General features: G+C 29.0%; 3 protein-coding genes across 3 annotated transcripts; 1 reads left to right on the top strand and 2 right to left on the bottom strand.

Moving 5' to 3' along the window:
* Positions 1 to 968: 968 nt before the first annotated feature.
* PGO_134560 (hypothetical protein, conserved) lies at positions 969 to 3,865 on the top strand (the record flags this gene model as incomplete). The annotated part of the gene is made up of 10 exons (XM_028689972.1): positions 969 to 1,009; positions 1,158 to 1,236; positions 1,580 to 1,640; positions 1,762 to 2,335; positions 2,609 to 2,669; positions 2,820 to 2,945; positions 3,096 to 3,254; positions 3,415 to 3,468; positions 3,622 to 3,661; positions 3,804 to 3,865. The coding sequence occupies 10 exons, from the start codon at positions 969 to 971 to the stop codon at positions 3,863 to 3,865; spliced, it is 1,257 nt and encodes a 418-aa protein (XP_028545773.1).
* Positions 3,866 to 5,007: 1,142 nt separating this feature from the next.
* On the bottom strand, positions 5,008 to 10,677 carry PGO_134550 (hypothetical protein, conserved; the record flags this gene model as incomplete). The annotated part of the gene is made up of 1 exon (XM_028689971.1): positions 5,008 to 10,677. One exon carries the CDS (start codon positions 10,675 to 10,677, stop codon positions 5,008 to 5,010), a length of 5,670 nt encoding a protein of 1,889 aa, XP_028545772.1.
* Positions 10,678 to 12,260: 1,583 nt separating this feature from the next.
* On the bottom strand, positions 12,261 to 13,345 carry PGO_134540 (hypothetical protein; the record flags this gene model as incomplete). The annotated part of the gene is made up of 2 exons (XM_028689970.1): positions 12,261 to 12,973; positions 13,147 to 13,345. The coding sequence occupies 2 exons, from the start codon at positions 13,343 to 13,345 to the stop codon at positions 12,261 to 12,263; spliced, it is 912 nt and encodes a 303-aa protein (XP_028545771.1).
* Between the last annotated feature and the right edge of the window lie 791 nt (positions 13,346 to 14,136).

The following is a 14,136-nucleotide window of genomic DNA, read 5'->3' as shown; positions in this document are numbered from 1 at the left end:
TGAATTTGAATATACTTATATATATGAATGTGCATACAGGTATCCAAATCTATACCCCTTTTTTCATCTTCATTTTTTATAGTACTTTTCAATGAAAAATATTTTCCCCTTAATCATTATTTTGACTTTTTTTTTTTTTTTTTTTCTATTTAAATAAGTATACATATTTGTGAGCACAAATTTAGGGTCCCTTTTTTTTTTTTTTTTTTTTTTTTTTAATCACATTCTGACTCTGAATCAGGGTACTCGTAAATGTAGAATGACTCATTTCTCTTATTATCTAATTTTGGATCATATTTCCCATCAGTTTTCATTTGTAGAGAACTGCATTTATCATTCTCAAAATGAAATATATTTTTTTTTTTTCTTTTAATTATAATGGAAAAAGAAATTAGAGCAAAAAAAGGAAAAAAAAAAAAAAAAAAAAACTTATGAAGGAAAGCGATTATATATGCCCAATATAACCGCAAACAAATTTGAAAACTTTGAACAAGGCATGAAAAATATGAAATATCCATCATAAGAGTTGAACCATGTTTCAACTTTCTTTCCATTATATTCCAAATGCCCTTATAACTTTATGAAAATATAGACATTTATACGAATTCGTTCAGCTCATTCTTGCCTAGTTCGCTCCCCGAATGTGCATGCACATATAATTATTATATATATTTTTTTTTTACCTTTTGAGGAAAAAGACACAGAAAAAGGTAGGAAAAAAAAAAAAAAAATAAATAAAATAAAGTAAAACAAATTGGCTTTTCACTGTGCACGTATTTCTCTATGCTGCAATGCATCGAATAACATCGAATTGTATCACATCTTTCATTTCCTTTTTGGTTCCATTTCCTTCCCCATAGTGGTACACATAAAGAATCGGCATATATGAAGGCTATTTGTATATGACATGGTATATGCAATTATTTTACATATTTTTTTTTTTTTCTATTTTTCACTTGTGAGTAAAAATGAGGAAAGATGACATTAATCTTAAAGTAGAATCAGTAGGGTAATAGCATTTTAGTTTCAGCAAAAATCCAAATTCTCATCATGTAGACACTGAAAAGAGCATGTACATAAATATATATATATATTTATATATATGTATGTATTGCACCCACGACTCTCCAACTGACCCTCTGTTTTCTCTACCTCAGAGTAAAATCAAAAAAGCAACCAGTCTATATATCAGATAATAATGCAAATCCTAAGAGACTCCTAAAAATTACTGACAAGGTATATTAAAAGGTGTCAGAGTTGATAAATTCCTTGTATATTACATTATTATCTCTTTTTTTTTTTTTTCTGCATTTACAACGCTTCTGATTTTTTGTTACATATTTCAACAAATAAGAAAGAAAGAATTAGCCAAAGAGTGCCTAATTTTAAAGGCATGCCCTTCCAGCAATTTGAAAAAATCGATGAACTTAAAAAATGTACATACATAAAGAACTCTATTTTTACTTACTGTTCTTTCATTTTTACACTTACATGTAAGTACATATTAATTTTATTCACCACTTGTTCCCTCACTCTATCTCCCTTGCATTTTGTTCTTGTTCTCGTTTACGCTGTAAAGTTTTGCGGGAAAAAGGGAAAAGAATACCCCAGCACATCTGAACACAGTCTACCTAAAATTGGTAATTTTAACAAGTCAATAAGTCTGCACTTATAGTTGTAATGTAAAATTTATATCAAAAAAAAAAAAAAAAAAAAAAAATGATAATGTAAAAAAATTTTCATTAAATGGCAAATTTACAGCTATAAAAAGTGACAAAAGCAAGCCAAAACATGCTGACAATTTGGCGGAAAAATCAGAAACAAAAAAAAATAATCCAAAAGAAAAGACAGAGAATTTTAAAAAAACATTAAATAAAACAAAAGGATATAATACCAACAGTACGTTTTACTCAAAAAGTGTAAATGAAAAAAATGTTACTGTGAACTCCAAAAATGAACATAGTTCAAATTCTAAAGACAAGACACAAAATAGGAAATGTGAACCACAATTCATAAAAATAAAAAGTCATGATAATTACCTTAATGACCTTTTAAAAAAACAAAATATACATATTCAAGCAGAAGAATATCAAAACGATATAATAGTAAAAAAAAATATTGCTAGCTCTTCCAGTAGTCAATCAGTACATGATAGTTCAAGTGATGAATTTCACACCTCGGATATTATAGAACAATTTAAAAAAAAAAAAAAGAGAGAATTAGAAGCAGAAAAGAAAAAACTAATCACAAGTAAAAAAAACAAGTTAATAAAAAAGTTAACCTATAAGGATGTGGGGACACAAGTCATTCTTGACGACTTCACTAAATATTACGAGTATGAAAGAGGGGAATATATATACATATATATACATATATATATATATATATATATACATATAGCGATAATTGTAAAAACTTCTCCAAAACGAAACAACGATATGCAATTACATCACAATGTATTGGCAAATCATATAAATTTGAGACCCGCTGAAATGCAAATTCAGTGAAAAAATATACGTTTTCATTATTTTCATCTCTGTACAAGAACATATGCATGTATTACACTACTACACAATTTGGTTTAAAACATTTTTAATTTAAAACAAAGGAGAGTGAAGCCAAAAATTGAACAATTGGTTGAAGATGTCCTAAATCAAGCATTAAAAAAGGTAACATTTTCTCCTATTTTAAAATCGATTAGTTCTCGTTCCCCGCATGTAATATTAGTTACACTCGGTATTATATCTACAGATATATGTACCTATCAATGTGCACATGTTTACACACATTTACATATTTTTTGGCCCATCATTTGGCAGGTCTACGAGGATCAAGAGTTAAGAAAAATGCAAAACAAAATTAACCATTATGAACAAATCAGACAAAAGAAATATCAATCCCTTAAAGATTTCGAACATAATAGCGAAACGTTTTACGAAGAAACCGTAATAAAAAAAAACATGCAGAACAACAAAAATAAAGAAAGTTAAATATACACATCTGTGCATACAGTTTGTGTATTCATACAAATAGTTTGAGGGCCATTTCACTATTTCTTCTTCGCCCCCTTCCCTTCACCTGTACCCGGGTTACAGAGACAAAAAATAAAAGACAGAATAGTTCTTAAAAATAAAGTCGAAATTATAATGAAAAAAAAAATTGCCCACACTAGAGCCCAAAAAAATATGCATCATATAATTCAAAAAAACTTAAACTTTTATTCGCTAATAGATTATTTTCCAAACGATATTGAGGTGCCAAAAAAAAGTTGCTTGGATCAAAAACGTTTCTCTATGCAGAATAATTTCATATGCAATGTTTTTACATATATGCACGTTTATGTATGTATATATATATATATATATATATATGTATGCGTGCTTCCCCACCCTTTAAACCTCATTCCCCTTGCAGAAAATGGTAAATTTGATCGTACTCCCTTGGCTAGCAGACTTAATTCTGTACTTGGTTAAGACATTTATACACACGTTCATCTATTTATTTACATATTTGTATTCTCGAAAATGCATTCAACAATTTTCTTCCATATGAGTTCTTATTTAACAAAAACATCATGAAAAATTCATAAATAAACAATAAAACACGAATGATTGACTTCAGATAAAGGTAAAAAGGGAAATAGTCCATTACGTCATCACAGGTAAAAAAAAAAAAAAAAAAAAATGTACATGTAGATCACATGCGTATATTTCTTAACTAATGCGAAATCGTGCAATTTTACAAAAGATATCTCATACTTATATATATATGCCTCTTTTATTTTTTTTTTCCAAACGTACAAGATATGATAGAACAGAATTTCACCTCTAGATCGGAAAATTTTGAGAGATATAAAAGGTTATAAAAATAAGCAACAGAAACAAAAGCTTACACCTGTGTAAATGTGTAGAGAATTAAAACAACACATGTGACATAATAGTTCTCAGTGTGGAACTAGTTGATGTTATATCCAATGTCAAACAACCCTACACGACGTCATGTTATTTTATCCTTTATCCACAGTAACTTTTTTAAAAAGGAGAAGGAAAAGTAGAAACAAAAAAAAAAAAAAATCATTCCCAATTTAAAGAAATATTCGAGGAAAAATATTTCCTTTGATGTAAAAAAGAGAATTTCACATTTTCCATGTTTTGAAAAAGGGATAGATCACATCCTTCCTTAGGATTAGCATCTCTGCAAGTGTTATTCAAATATTTGTTATTTTTTAAAGTTCACTAAACGATGATACTATTCAAAATTTTCAAATAGTTGTTCATTTGTAACAGTAAAGAACGAAAAAAAAATAAAGAAAAATATTATGTCACACATACCTACATGTACACGTGCTTACATATGTATACACTCACCTACATATATGCACACATTTATAATCACCACAAGTGGGGGTGAAACAAAACGTATGTTACATAAAAACAGGAACATTGATAAGATGACGTTTCTCGAACAATGTTCCTTTTTTCTACACTTTGCTCGTTTTTTTTTTTTTTTTTTTTTTTTTTTTAAAATGGTACATATGTATACACATGTAAGGTGTGAAATTGCCGGAAAAAATGAAAAAAAGAAGAATTTTCAATTTTAGATATTAACATAAAAACATATATACAAAATTGTTAACGATTGACTTTATAGAAATTATTTCCCTTACCAATTAAAAAATAAGAAAAAAACACGTAAAATGAGAAGGGTAAAAATGTATTCCTAATACCATCTTGTTTTTATTTTATTTTATTTTTTTACCCTCCAATGTGTTGTTTAAGCTCTATGTTCGTTAAAAGCAAAAGAGTTAACTAGAAAAAATATACCTCTTTGGGGTAACCCTTTTTTTACCTTCCTATTTTCTTCCCCTTTTTTTCATTCCTATTTTCTTCCCCTTTTTTTCCGTCCTATTTTCTTCCCCTTTTTTTTCATTCCTATTTTCCGTTATAGTAGCCCGCTTTCCCTCAAATTTAGAAGCACCTCTCAGCGTCTCGTCTATGTGTTCCCAACTCAATCCTCATTGTCAAATCCATCCTCCTCGTGCTTACTCAATTCCTCATCATTTCTAAGTACATCGTTATCGTTTTGATTTCTAGAATCCTTTAAAACTGTATTTGTCACATTGCTATGCACATTCAAAGCGTTCTTCGATTTGTTTGTAGTAGACTCAATTTTCCCCAAAATGTCTTCAGCCAATTCTCTCATCTTATTTTCAGATTTATCATTTTCTGCTCGTTCAGTATGGCCCTTTTCATTGTTCGATGCACTCAATTGATCCTTTTGTTGTTGTTCCTGCTGCTGCTGTTGTAGCTGCTGTTGGTGATGTCCTTCTTCTGCTGGTCTTCCCCTCTTTTTTTCGGTAGCCTTTTTACATATCTGTATGAAACTATCTTGAATATATTGATTTTCTCTTATGATGTACCGAATTAGATGAAAACATTTGTTCATTTTACTTAGTACCTTTTCATCAATTTGTATATTTAAGAAAACTTGCATGTAAAGTTTTAACGCATCTGTCTTGTTAATGTTAACTTCTTTCATTTTTTTAAAAATTTTTTCAACTAACGTTTCGTTATATTTACTTTTTTTAATAAAGCTCAAAAGAAATTCTTCAATTTCTTTATTCATTTCGTATTTTAATTTTTTTTCATTTTTTGCTAAAACACAAATCATATCACATATATTGTTAACCAATGTTACATGAGATTTTCTGTCTAATTCATAAAAAAAAGATTTCGATCCACTTGATATTTTCTCATCTTTATCAATTGTTAAATACATCATATGAACAAGTAATACATTTTTTGCCTTCACTGTGTCTGTCATAAAAAGATGTGTAAAAACAGAAACGGCAGTTCTTCTCATATTTATATCTTTATCATTTAAAACTTTAAAAATATATTTGTTATATGGCTCTAATAGATTGGGATGTCTATATAACAAATCCGCATAGCTAATTAGGAGCATTTTCCTTATATTAGAAACTGTTCTATACATTATTCTTCTCTGAAATTGTTCCAATAGATCCTCATTCAAGTCTCTTTTCTTGCTATAAAATTTATCCAATTTTTCATTTTCAATGCATAAATATTCTTCCTTCCTCGGGTTTCTTCTTTTCCTTCTCATCCCTCTGCCTTTTGAAGAGCCTTCGAATTGATCCCATTCCTTTGAATCTTCATCCATGAACTTCTCAACATCATCAAAGTTTCTGTTACTATCTCCTTTTTTGAAATAACTGCTGTTGTCATCACTAGCCTCATCATCCCCGTTAGATTCTAACCCCTCGGGACTCAGAAATATCTCCGTTTTCAAAGAGAAAATTTGGTTCTGCTCTTCTATTATTACGGACACAATTAACTGTATAATCGACACATGCTCACTAATAACATTTTGGCAAAATTTTTGAGAAATTATGCAAAATTTGCACAAGGTTAATAGACAAATCAGTACAAGTAAATACATCTCATAATGCATGTATATACTCTCCTTGGTCATATTACTGTTCATAAAAGCGGTATCATTCTTGGAATCTTTATGAAACAAAGTCTCTGCATCAGTTGCTTCTTTAACTACACAATCATGAAAGAACTTTTCTGGATTATTTAAAATTAAAAATATCAAAGGCATAATTTTTTTCCCCAGTAAATTATTACATACAATCATATTTTCAACTACATAATCAAAATATTCTCTGTCCTTTTCTTCTTTCGTACACATTCCATAATTACTATCACTTTTTGATGCAATTTTTTTCAATTTATTTTGTATTTTTTCCGCATATATGTATGTATATAACCCTAAATGTCCTGATAAAAATATAAATTTTGTTAACACAAAACAGGATACCTTATTTGATTTATTTTCTCCTCCTTCTGCTTCGCTTCCTCCTTCTTCATCTTCTTCTTCGTCCATTGTCTTTTTCACTAGTCTACATCCTGATATATTTTTATCCTTGTCTTTGCAATATCCTAGATCTTCATTCATATTTCTGTTATTACTACAAAGAATAGCACTCAGCGTATTCTTCATTTTCGTAGTAAAAATTATGAGGAAGTCATCAAAATGTTCATACATACTTTCCACAATGGACTGGCAACACCTGAACCATACATTTCTTTCATCGTGCAGATGAAGATAATTTGTCAATTCAGGAATATCACAATTTTGCATTTTTGCATTGTCACCGATGATGCTGCTCCTCCTGCTAATACCCCTTACAATTCTGCAGGGAGAAGAATATCCATTGTTCAACTCATTTGTGGAATGGTTTTCTTTCTTTTTCTCATTTTTCTCATCAACCATATGATCGAAAACGAGATTAAACAAAATGATTAACAAATTCTGAATAATTTTATTAGTCTTGTTATATCTTAAAATTAAAATTAACAAATTTATAAAATGCAAATTATCCTTATACTGATTTATAAATAACAAAATGAGATGTTTTCTTTTGTTACTAAAAAAAAAATATTGCTCTTTTTTCCCTTTTTTTAAATTAACTGTATGGATACAGTAAAATAATATTTTCATAAGTAATAAAGCACCTTCTTTTATGATTAAATTCTTATTTTCACTAAATGTGTCAACAAAAATTATATTAAATAATTCGTCTAACAGTTTTGTAACACTAACATTACACTTATCTTGCATTAATAAACATTCCATTATTTTTTCTAAACAAGACAAATCCTTTAATTTACTATTAAGTGATATATTAATTAATCGAAAAGCACTAATTCGGTAATCATCACACGAAATATTAACATTAACAAATTCACTTATAATCATTTCGACAATACTACTGTTATTACTAAAAATTAAAGACCATACTTTGTTCATCTGTTCTTCTGCTTTCTTATTTCCACATATATGTGCTAATATAATAAATCTTATCGAACTCTTCTGATCTGTTTCTACAACAGAATACAACAATTTGAAACATAAATCCACACAATCATCTACGATAATTGAAATGAATAAGACTTCATTATACATTTTAATTAACAAATCGTACTTATTCTTGTATCCCTTAATTGTTTTCACTTCCTCTTCTACCAACGAAGACGTGCTGCAATTGTCAACATTCTGCATTGTGCTATTTCTTTTTCCTAAGTTATTTTCATCATCCTCGTCACTGCTATCACTTTCTGAGAGATTAACTTTCTTTTTGCTTTTCCTCAATTTAGGTTTCATTCCATTCAACTTCTTTGAACTGATTTCTTCTCCCTTTCCATCAGCATGGGACAGCAATTCCTTCTTCTTTAACGCTTCTTTTCTCTTACTCAGATTTTCTAATTCTCTCTTTATTCTATTCGTATTTAATGGAATCACATATTTGCTCTTCACTACATCGCTAGCTATGCATGAAAGTAGAGAAAATGCTCTTTGTCTCACCAATGGTGATTTGTCATTTATCCTTTCACTGCATATTAAGCACAAGTTGTTGTAATAATTTAAAGGAATTATATTATTTTCAATTAGTTCTTGTAATATTTTTAACAAATGACATCGCACATGTAATTTGGAATCATGTTGTCTCGACATCAACACGCTCAAAATGAAAGCTCTATTTTTCAAACATTCACTAAAACATAATTGTAAAAATGGAATATCTTCTAAAATTATTTTGTGTATAATATCTTTATATGTGCTAATGCTGCTTTCGTTCATATTTAGACGAAATGACCTTAAATAGGAGTTCATTTTTTTTTTTTTTTTTTTTTTCTTCTTCATTTTCATCTTCATCTTCTTTTGCCTCTGTTGTTTCTTTTTAAATATGCTGTTCTTTTTCGTCTTTTTCTTACTGACACTTTTATTACTTTTTCTCACGTTGATTTTTTTTTTTCTCCCTCCGTGGCCTTTTTTAAACTCTTCATCCGAAGAGTAGTCATCATTCCCCTGGGTAAAAAAATCACTGCTACTATCATTTTCATCTGTTGCATCTGCTTCATCTGTCTCATCTGCTTCATCTGCTTCATCTGCTTCATCAGTTTCATCAGTTTCATCTGCTTCTTCTGCTTCATCTGTCTCATATACATCCTCTTCTCCCTCTTCGTCGTACTCCAAATCCATCGCATCAATATTCATCCTGAGTCTCTCCTTTTTAGTGCCATACTCGCTCTCAGCATCCATGTCCTTACTCCCCCTCTCCTGTACTTCCTCATTAGCCTTTGCTAAAGTTATAAAATTTTTAAACATTTCGAATATAGATTTCCTTATATAATAAATGTCAATACCTAGCATATCCATTAAGTCTTTTAAAAATGAAAGTAAATGAAAACTTAAATTTTTGGATATATATTCCAGAAAATTTAAAACATTTATTATTTCATTTTGTGCATGTGTCTGTATACTCAGGTTTAAATACAGCAGAGAATTTTCTTTTATATAATCTATAAATTCTTTTATAATAATTGCAGGAATATCAGTGTTTCTAACCCTTAGCAAAGCATCACATATGTTCACGTTCGTACATTTCTTACACGCATTTAAAAAAATATATGTAAAGGAAAATGAGTGAAATTTGTCACCCACTGATTTCACACTTTTATTGTCGTCTACTTCGTTAAAAGATTTGTTAAACGTTTCCTCATTTCGACTCTCACTTGGATCAACACTTTCATCATCACTGCTGTCATCTTTATGCCACCCTCTCACTTGACTAACAGAGTTACTTTTTTTTTTCTCCTTATTATTTTTATTCTCCATATTTCCGTTTTCCATCTTGGACGAGGTCCTAATTCTCCCCACACACTTCTCTTCCCTAATGTATATTTTTAACAAAGTCCCAATTATCATAGATATATGATCATGATATAAACTCATATTGAACATGTTGTTATTTTCCTGATTAATTGTGTATATATTTAAAAAAAATTGCAAATATAAATCTACTATAGGAATGTTAACCTCGTCATATAAAATTTCAAAATTGATATTACTTAACAACAAGATGATGTTATTTAAAAGACAATTCATATTTTTCAAGGCAATGTTTGTTTCTTCTTCAGTTTCTTTTTTCAGTTTTTTCCTTCCTCTCTGGACATTGACAACAACCATTTCTGTATTTTGTTGTTTACAGAAATTATTATTATAATAATAGTTAAAAACATTTAAATACACAAATGTTAGTGCATTAAAATAGGAAATTAATATTTCATGAATTTCGAAAAATGTAAATTTTTTTTTACTTTTTTCATTTACTGTATATTCCTTATAATTATCATCCAAACACTGAATTATCATGTTCATTATATTATTATTTTCATTCAAAATAAATTGTAGCTTTTCCACCTCATTATCACAATACCCATTCTTTTTATGACATTTTTCTATACATTTAAAATAATTCTTAAAAACATCTACACTTTTTTCGGTTAAAATTGTTAGACAACCAAAAATCTTCTCTTGTTCTCCATCATTAAAGTTATCGCATATCCTTATATAATTCAACAATGTATCGAAGCCCTCTTGACATAATAGTAATAACAGGTTACTATAACTTTCGTTAATGAAATTAAAATATTTAATTATGCACTCAGCCTTCAGAGTAATATTTTCTATGTCTTCTGCTCCACAACCGTATACATATTCATTTTTTTTTAAGCTTATGTCCTTTAAAAAATTCTCAATGTTATTGTTTATGGGTAGTTTAAATTTTTTTATCTTCCCTTGTAACATCGTTGACACAGACTTAGCAAAAAAAAAAAAAAAAAAAAAAAAAAACCTACAGAAACACGATGGCAGAAAAACAGGCTACTCTCTTTTGAGTTTACATTTTGATGCGCATCATCACGTTCTTTCCTCCTTCATTACATTGTTCCGTGTACACTTTGTGTATTGTGTAAATGGATATATATGGATATGACTCTATATGCATGTAACTGTATGTGCATATGTCCGGGTCGCATTTTTATTGCGCAGACGTTCGTCTGTTCCATGCGCAATTTGTTATATCTTCACATGTGTTCACTAATATCCCGCACGTAAAATGCATGAATAGGAGAAAAATGATAATAAGCGAAAGGCACTATTCTATTGTAATTTTATGCGTTCCGGAATTCATGAACTAACATTGTAAACTCCAGAAAGTGTTATGTGTCTTTCTGTGCAATTCCAGCTTAAAATGTTTTCTATCTTTTGGGAAATCATTAAATTTCCTTGATTAAATTGTAATTATCAATGGGAAAAAGAAAAAAAAAATATATTGCGCGAATGTCAAATTAGCCATAAGTTCATACATATATCTGTTATATTAAAATCTCAGTTGTGAATATCCATAAAGTGTAATTGTGTGTAAAAATGGATACATAAATGTACACACGCAAGAAAAGAGGGAGGATAAAAAAAAAAAAAAAAAAAAAATTAAACAAGATACTAACACAATATGAATTCCACACATTGGCAATTTTCCCTGAACGAATAATTCGAAAAGGTATTCAAACCGGTATTACATTTAATACATTTTTAAAGACCACTTAATCTGATATTTTCCGCTCTCCCAATTTTGTAAATATGCGCAAAATTGACAAAACATTAGTATTTTTTTTTTTTTTTTCCCAATATGAGCTTGCCCTTTTGATTAATTGCGTGGTCATTTTCGCCCTTCCCCTGACACGATGCGAAAAATTAAAAATAAATAAATAAAAAGAACACTCAATTTTACATGTCCCATGTTTTAACATCTTAAGAGAAAATATTTCAAATTCTTATATTGTCATGGCATATGTTAAGGTATCCGATATCCTCACAAGTTGATGGAGGAAAAAAAAAAAAAAAAAAAATGTAGCTCCAATGCAGATACCCACACAAGAAACAGTTATTTTTTTATAAACATGAAATGCAGAAGAAATCAACCAGTTGTTTATTCCCCACTCAAAAAATAGTGTGTAAAGAAAAACTCTTAACACACACCCATGAATACACTCAAAAAACAACTGCAATGAAAAAAAAATAAAATAAAATAAAATAAAACATAACACAGCACAGCACTTGCGGAGGAGACGAATGAAAAAAGAAAAAAAAAGTTCCCCAAAAATTTGAAAGAAAAAATGTTAACACTGAGTATCCACATAAATATTCACATATTCACATGTGTGTGTCCCCTTTTTTTGTGTTGATATGGCTGCAAAATCAATCAACTGACTCTACCTTATAATTTGTGACATGGGGATAGTTCATTATATTGCATCAAAAAAAAAAAAAAAAAAAAAAAAATTATAAAAAAAATTTCAAACGTTACCCATATGTTTGCCGAAAACATACTAATACCAATACAGAAGGAACGGAAGAAGCAACAAGAAGCTAAAATAGGTGAAATAACCAGAACTACAGTAATAGCCCATAAATCTTCCGTTACCATTTTTACATTTGCAAAGAACACCAACATTTTTTATAACTCCTTGTTCTACTTCATTTTCAGGACTAACAGGTATGCATTCTGCATTTGGGTCACACCCTCCATTATTTACTTCACAATGTTTTTTACACATTAAGTTATCATTTATATCCATTGAATAACCTACATTGCACTTACAGTATTGCATTCCCCCTTCCATTTCACACACACCTCCACTTCCGCAATTTAATGTACATGCCTCAACTAATATTCTGCTTTTTCTTGTCCAACTCTGTATTTTCTTTATTTCCTCTTGATAAGCAAAATGGTTTTTATTTTTTTCTGCATACCACGGGTAACTTGGTGCTACATTTTTCTTTATCTTTTCTTCCACAAAATTTACAGAGTTGGATTTATTTTTTATGCTTTCCCTAACTGTGATATAATTTTTATTCCCTTTTTGTTTTATCCCACTTTTTTGTGTAATTTTAAAGGGTATGCTACTTCTCAGAAGAAAACATAACTCTTCAAATTTGTATATATCTCCCTTGTTTATCTGTTTCCTGGTTTTGTCACTTGTATATAAAAGGGAAGAGGAGTTACAATCACCTACAAGACAAGAACATACATTATTTAATTCTACAGCTCAGTCAAGGGTCCTACTGCATTTATTCACATTTTTCCATTTACACACTTTCAACCTGTTTTAACAGGTACGACAAATTTTCTCGCAGTATGTCCCTTCTTTGAAATTAAAAAAAAAAAAAAAAAAAAAAAAATTTTCTCTTTATTACCTTCCTCTTCATATATACCGTAGCCTAAGAATTCGTGTATTTTCTCATTTTCCCCATTCCACAAGAATGTTTGGTTCTTATTTAATATCTCATAATCATATGAAGAAACCTTGTTTATGTCGTACGACTGTGTTCCCTTAATGGTTTTGTACAAAGGAATAAAAAAAGTACACACACTAAAAAAAAACGGTACTTTAGACATTAACGTTTTCCTCATCTTACATAGCAGCGTATACACAATCCAATCGTTTCTCTTTAAAAAAAAAAAAAAAAATAAATAATAACAAAAATAAAATTAACCAACGCAATTTTATGTGTCACTTAAAATTTTACGTAAAGAAGCCACAAAATTTTCTATATCAATGATTTGACTTTTTTGTAGAATCTTTAAATGGTAAAATATATACATATATATCCTTACCAAATAGTCTATACTTCAATATTAAGTAATAAAAAAAAAAAAAAAAAATAGAATAAAATAAAATAACGGGATGAGATCAAAAAGGCTTGACGGGAAGATACTTCAGATATTTCCCTTTATTTACGCTATGTGTATAAGAAAAATGAATAATACAAATGCTGCATTGTCTTTTTCTTAATAGATAACAAATGAATTTTAAGATATCCCAAGAAATTAGGAATACTAAAATAGGATTAATCGTAAAAACTCAAATTTTTGTAAATATATATATTTATTTACGTCCACATTCGTTTTTCATTTTTCATTTTTCTTATTTTTTTTTTTTTTTCTTGAGTGCTTATCAAAAAATGGATGTTTGCACATACATATCATTGAATGAATTTTTTCCTTGCACTACTTTAATTAATAATGAATATACATGATCAATGGCTTTTCTTATTTTTTTTACAAACATGTAGACTGCACGATCCATTTTTACTGTTTTCTGAAAAATGTCTATATGTACACGTGTCAGTATGATTACACATATATCTGCTCAGGCATAAGTATAAACTCACACGAGCACACACACCAAACTGTTGTGCAAA

Source organism: Plasmodium gonderi, assembly GCF_002157705.1.
Source record: "Plasmodium gonderi DNA, contig: Chr13, whole genome shotgun sequence".
NCBI lineage: Eukaryota > Apicomplexa > Aconoidasida > Haemosporida > Plasmodiidae > Plasmodium > Plasmodium gonderi.
This window is presented reverse-complemented; position numbering and strand designations above follow the sequence as displayed.